The sequence below is a fragment of the Osmerus eperlanus genome, chromosome 18 (assembly GCF_963692335.1).
Source record: "Osmerus eperlanus chromosome 18, fOsmEpe2.1, whole genome shotgun sequence".
Taxonomy (NCBI): Eukaryota; Metazoa; Chordata; class Actinopteri; order Osmeriformes; family Osmeridae; genus Osmerus; species Osmerus eperlanus.
Window position 1 is genome coordinate 10,675,218 of NC_085035.1, and position 6,720 is coordinate 10,681,937.

The 6,720-nt window shown below is 37.7% G+C and overlaps 1 protein-coding gene across 1 annotated transcript; it reads left to right on the top strand.

Annotated features, from left to right (window-relative positions):
* The first annotated feature begins 244 nt into the window (after positions 1-244).
* Positions 245-3,000, top strand: purg (purine-rich element binding protein G). The gene has a single exon (XM_062484731.1). It carries the CDS (start codon positions 630-632, stop codon positions 1,650-1,652), a length of 1,023 nt encoding a protein of 340 aa, XP_062340715.1. The 5' UTR covers positions 245-629; the 3' UTR covers positions 1,653-3,000.
* The last annotated feature ends 3,720 nt before the right edge of the window (positions 3,001-6,720 follow it).

Consider the following 6,720-nt stretch of genomic DNA (forward strand, 5'->3'; position numbering starts at 1 on the left):
AAGTAAAGGTCTATAAAAAAGGACCTTGACCAACGTTGCCTATCGTTCATGTCAATCATGTCATTTCATTTTGATAAAGTGGTGGACGAGCCGTCATAGTACACGGCTTAAAGAGAACCAGAGAATCTGAAACTCATTTCCTAATACATGTCTCTTTAACAGCGAGATTTTCTGTGGGGAGGGGGGGGGGGTTGATGGGTTCATTGGGTTCATTCCGCTTTCTTTACTGAAGCAGCGCCCTCTAAAGTGGGCCTGGATTGGATGATTTTTCATTTCATCAGGCTAGCCGCTTTCTTAGCTTGCATCTCAGCAGACAAAAGCGTGATAAGCAAGGAAAAGGGATGCTAAGTAGCCTAGTTTTCCAAAGTTGACGATGGAAATGGCATGAAGCGTTGTGCATGACCTTTAATCAGGACACAGAAACTCGATCAGCTGATGACTCCTGCCGAGTAGCTGCCATTTTCAGGTCATTCCAGGTATCTTTCAAACAGTCAGTCTTGAGTCAACAGTCTTGTCAGTAGCTACAAGCTGGTTGGCAAGCTTAATGAACGAGCAAACCTTATTCATTACAAGCACGATAAATAGATAGGAATGGGGGAATTGCTTCGTACTACAGTGTCAATGGAATTATGATGGCTGATACATGTTCAAGAGGGATGGAAAAGGGTAGAGGAAGGATTACATCAGATTCAATGCCGAGAGGTGCATATCCTCAACATTATGTTCAGCCTGGCACACAGCAGCAGGGTATAGATATTCAAGAGCTTGCCTCTAAACGTGTCGACATACAAAAGAAAAGATTCTATTTGGACGTAAAACAAAGTACACGGGGACGTTTCTTGAAAATTGCAGAGGTTTGGATTGGCAGAGGCCGGCATGACAACATAAGAAAAAGCAAATTGACGCTGTCTATGTCAATGGCACCAGATTTACGGTATTGCCTCGGAGACTTCATCGATTATTACGCTCGTATTGGGTTGCGAGGTACTTTGGTACCCCGGCCAGAGGAGCAAAGCAATGGCCAAAGCCGCCCGCACGATTCTCGCCGAAGACAGCAGGATCACCACACAGCATCTGTGTCACCTACCGGCTCTGCAACCTCGGAGGAGCATACTCATCGGGTCCTGAAAAGTGAATTCATAGAGAGAGACAATAGAAAGTACTATCTGGATTTGAAAGAAAACCAGAGAGGCAGGTTCCTTCGCATCAGACAGACGGTCAGCAGAGGACACGGCACTATGGGTTACTACGGCCAGGGCATTGAACAGACCATAGTGTTGCCAGCTCAAGGGCTAATTGAGTTCAGAGACGCACTGTCGCAGCTGATCGAAGACTATGGCGACGAGAACCCAGATGATCGTGGAAGAGGCATAAGGAACCATGACGAACCCCCCGAGCTTCCAGAAGCAGCATCTTTTCGCGTGGACAACAAACGTTTTTATTTCGACGTCGGTTCCAACCGGTTCGGTGTATTTTTAAAGATAAGTGAGGTACGGCAGCCATATAGAAACACCATCACCGTTCCCTTAAAAGCTTGGGCTAGATTTGGAGAGAATTTCCTCAGGTATGAGGAGGAAATGCGGCGCATTTTCACCTGCCACAGGGAAAAGAGGACGGAGCCTCGCGAGGACAGTGAGGACCAAGAGGATTGACATTGGCAATGCTAAGGGTTTTAGAGGTGTCAAGGTGGTCTTAAACAATGAAGTAAAATATAAACCTGACTATCATAGAATAAGATGATAAATGAACCTCTATACTGTACTGTATGACGCTTGTCAACGAGCACTTTCACATTGTTTCTCGTGCTTCTCCAATTTCACTCATTTTATATAGGATAATGGCGTCTGTTTTTCCAATGGTTCAAGGTGATGCACAATGAAATGGTAGGCTATACAAAATTCCAATAGATTGTGGTCCAATTCTGAAGCATTGTGAAATATTCTATTGTCGTTGCAGTGTCCGTTTAAGAGTCGCGGTGATTAGTGAGCCTAAAAGTGCGCATGTGTGTGAGAGTGAGTGAAAAGGTGTTGCCTATGTTATGACTTCTGTAGTTTATTACACGGGTAGATTTGCTGATGGGTGCTAAACAACGCAGTTCAACCATCAGTTATTTTAGTTGTAATGTCCGTCTTCGTCCAGAGTGCAGATTAAGCAAAACTATAGCCTAGTGGACAATTTGGATTCGTTTAGCGTTTGGTCACCTCACAAATTGCTTGAAATAGTGTAGCCTACATGATATAAGGTGAATATTACAATGTCCTCCAAGTAACTATCTAATGCATTACCACAAAATAAACTTTGTCAATAATTATTGTTGATCAGGCACTGAAAGTTATAAACCAGTTGCTGCACCATCTTATTCCACACCCATAACACTGTTTGAGGAAGGATGTTTCCAGAGGACCCTGCTGAGCACAGATGATGATCAGGTAGATTATTTCGTAACAGCACTCTCTTTGGTCATGCTCTCAGTGATTCACAATAGAAAAGCTTCAAGTGAACATTCAGAATGATGCCTTGAAAAATCCTTACTTGAAAATCTAGCTATTAGGATCTATAAGAGACTAGTTTGCATTTAGAGATGCAACTTTAATAGTTTGGCTATAAAATATGCCCTTATCAGTCTTGTCACAATCCATCTGACAGTGGTTTCCTTTCATGCATGTAGTGTAAGTGTGACTGATAATCAATTGATGTTTGACGTAAAACCTCTACTCAAATTGATTTTCTTTATAGTTCTCTATACTATATTTTTGTATCTTGAATCATGCCAACAATTTTGTGGTGCTATGAAAAGGAACACGCATCATGACATAGATCATTCTGTTGTAATTTAAGTGGGTGTTCCCAATTCCTACAATGTTAAAAAGTACATAAGACATGGAGGCTGATGTTAAAGAAGAACCTCCCTGAGCCATTCAGTAGTTTTTGCTTGTCACTGATGTATTTAAACATGGCTGGTGATATTTTCAACTTCCTTATCTTTTCCCATATTTTGGGATTCTTCATTCACCCATTCATACTCACACATAACGACTGCATCGAGCTACCATGCAAGGCGCCGGCCTGACCATCGGGAGCAACTTGGGGTTCAGAGTCTTGCTCAAGGTTACTTCGGCACATGACCTAGGAGGAGTCAGGGATCGAACCGCCAACCTTGCAATTAACAGACAACCCTCTGTACCCCCTGAGCCACAGCCGCCCCCAAGTTCTCCCATAGAATTTGAATGGCAATGTTTTTTTATTAATTAGCTGGATATTCATATTCTCCTGGTTGGAATCCAGAGGAGAGATGAACCATAAGCATGTATAAGCAACCTTGTATTAGGCTCATTCAACTCTTAAGTGTATTGTCTGTCGGCAAGCAGATTATTTTTCCTACGTGAATTCTGTTTATGAAATCTTAATTCTTTGGAGAAATATAAAGGGGTACGGTAAACTATAGAAGATAAGGTAAAAAATAGCGTATATATCCTGATAAGTCCAGTATTTAGATTTTTCAGAGGTAATGGTCCAGTTTGCTTTTGTCTACTGAAAAGGTACATGAAAAGCATAAAAGTGTTCACTTTGTAGTATCAAATTTAAAGACAATTTTAAATTGTTCTATGAGGACTGTTAAAGACGTATGGCATTATGGGATAATAAATTAAAGCACAACTTAACTTACTTTCCAACAACATTTTCAACTGTATTCTCCAAAACTCCAAGTTGCATACTTTAACTTAATACCAAATATGGCAATTATTTCTGGCCATTATTTAAAATTGCCCTTTTGCAATGTATTGTTGAGAAAAACAATTATTCAAATTTCGGCTTTAGGTGAAGACTTAAATGATGATCACACTAGGCTTATTTCTTAACCGTTGATTATGATTTTGCTTGACATATATTTAAATGGTGTATGGCTCATAATGATTAAAATACTATTCCAAGAAAGCACTTTTTATAGCACTTTACTTTGCTGCTTTAAACTTTACTGACATGGTGGGACCACAAGACACATTGGTTCAAATTGACAATCATGCACAATGTCACATGACATTTATGCCAAATGATTGAAATCCAGTCTATATTGTTTGTTTGGAATCAAACAAGCTCTGTTTGAATATAAGGTGACCTAGATAGTGGTTGTGAAGGTAATAGCCCTTCCTCTTACAGATGTTTTACTTGAACAACTCTGACCCCCTTTGTACTGAGGTCAAGGTCTTACAGTGTTTATATGGGTGTTATACCATTGTTGCATCTGCTTGGATTGGTAAAAAGGTGCAACTAACAATCCATACAACCACTGCCGTTAACATATTGAGATCTTTTCAAATCGTAAAAATGGGCAATTTAGCATTATCTGCTTTTGGGTAATATCTTATGATAGAATATGTTGTTTTCAGTTTACGTTTTTGCTTATAACTCATTATCTGTATATCCATCCAAGTAACTTTAGATGATAACAATAGACATTTTAATTGCAATAGTACGCTTTTTCTTTTTTTGCCCTATCAATCATAGCCCCAAATAATGTTATAATGATCTGCATTCATTTTCCAGTACTATTATTTTGGGTACAGTGCATTGGGTAAATCTTTTAGATGACCCTTGCACAATTGTAGTTAAATCTCTAGACATGATTAAACAAGCACTTTAATGATGTGCACAAAGATTTGATTGCCTTTATTCCTCTAATATATAAACTTGAGATATAATTACATAGAATCCTAACATATAATGAAAATATTAAATATAGATTTGTGTAATGGTATACTGTTTTATGTATTGGTAACACCTACAACAGCCCCCCCCCCCCCCCCCCCCATGTATCCAATTAGGACTGTTATTTCTAATTATAGCGTTGCCTACCTTTTAAGCCTTAAACATCTTTACAATTTGATTGTACTGCTTTGTTAACAAGTATGATTTCTATTCTCAAGAGAAGGCTAATTTGGAAAAAGTTACCTATTTATTCCAAGGACAAAATAAACAAACAGTTGTTTCCTAAATATTTTCAATGCACAATACACGTGTGTACAAGCATGTTTTAGCAACTCATTATATATGTGCAATGTTAGCGTTCGAAAAACACTGGTAATAATACGCTTTTTGCATTTAATTCAGATACAAAAAAGGTTCAGGCTTTGAAAACATGACAGCATCTTCACATACATGAGTTACTAATTTATATTTATTTAGGTAGTGTGTTGTTAAAATATGGGTACTAAAAACCCTAGGTTGGTTTGTTAATTTTGTTTGTATTTAACATGGCATTTTTTTGCAGTGGGATTTTAGAAGTATAAGTGTTTTCCTAATGATATAACATTTTTATGATGAAGCAAAAATGTGGTGTGTCTTTGGATAAATGTAGTGTACAACATTAGCGTGTCCTATTGTCCTAATAGCATATATAAGTATCAAAACTGAAAAGCTATTCTTCTGTATTTTAGCTCCTTATTTAACGTGTGTACCGTATTAGTTAATGTTTTTACATGTATGGTACTGTATGAGTATTCATTAATTGCCTTGTAATGTTTGTAAAAGGTTGCAACATTTAGAAAATCTGAGAAAAAAAACATTTTTAAAGGTTCTGCATGCCAACAGTTGGGTCCTAACATAGGAAAACTATACTAAAAAATGGTGCTATATCATGATATATAAAGGTGCTTAAATGGACTCCAGCTGCATGCATGCTTACAGGATATTTATAGAGTAGAATAAACAGTTGGACTTCTTGTCATATCATTAAATGGCTGCCACAGTGTTATTCCAAATGAAAACAATGTAGATTAACTGTAAATACTATCAATGGACATGACCTCATCTATCTAGACAGACTGTACCAACATTGTACACCAGTAGAGTTTGCAGTTTCCAGTTTTCACTGGCACATGGGAGTTTTACCGATTCAAATAGCTTGTTATGAGACAGTAAAGACACCCCTGCAGACAGAAAATATCCCTCACAAACTGATTTGGAAGTAATTAGTACCAAGGATATTTTAGCCAAAGGAAGTAAATATCATATATGTGAGCCTTATTTACTGTTATGCTGCCTCTGTGTATGCTCCAAAATATCTGAAAACAATCTAATGAAAATCCTTTTTTTATGCTAATGATTTTAATCATGTCTTTGATAAGCTTTTACATGTAGCAAAGTTCAGAGATGGAAATGTGATGGCGTGTCTTGGAAAAGTTGATGTTATGCGTTCTTGGAAAAACTCGAGTTGATTGTCATTTGAACAGTTGTATTGCTTTGGCTGATAAACATGAAAATCTGCGTGTTTAACAGCTATATTAATCATAATTCTTTCAGATTTTGTTGTCCAATAAAAGTTTTACCAAATAAATTGGAATTGGCTGTTTTTTTCGGTTTTCTTTATGACTAATAATGTTGCTTGCAGTAAATCTTCACAGGACATGACAAGATATACAGAAAGAAGTGTGAGAAGTGATGAGTCAAGTGACTTTTTCCTCAGTCAAATGATGGACAAAATAAATCGGTTTAGATTAACACAATTTATAAGGTTCAGGTTCCTTTTTTACAACAAAAATATAGCTATATAGAGAGCACTAATTACCTTCATGCACAACATGTCATTTTCTTTTAAGCAAACCCTTACAGGCGTATTCTACTGCGGTCATTTTGGCGGTGTATGAACTAAAATGTGCAAGGTTTGGAGGTGTGAGCTGTTGCAATGGTGGGAACTTCCTGAAAGTCTGCAACCGAAATATA

Coding starts and splice junctions, on each gene's coding strand:
- purg (XM_062484731.1), top strand. CDS start 630: ATGATGGCTGATACATGTTCAAGAGGGATGGAAAAGGGTAGAGGAAGG.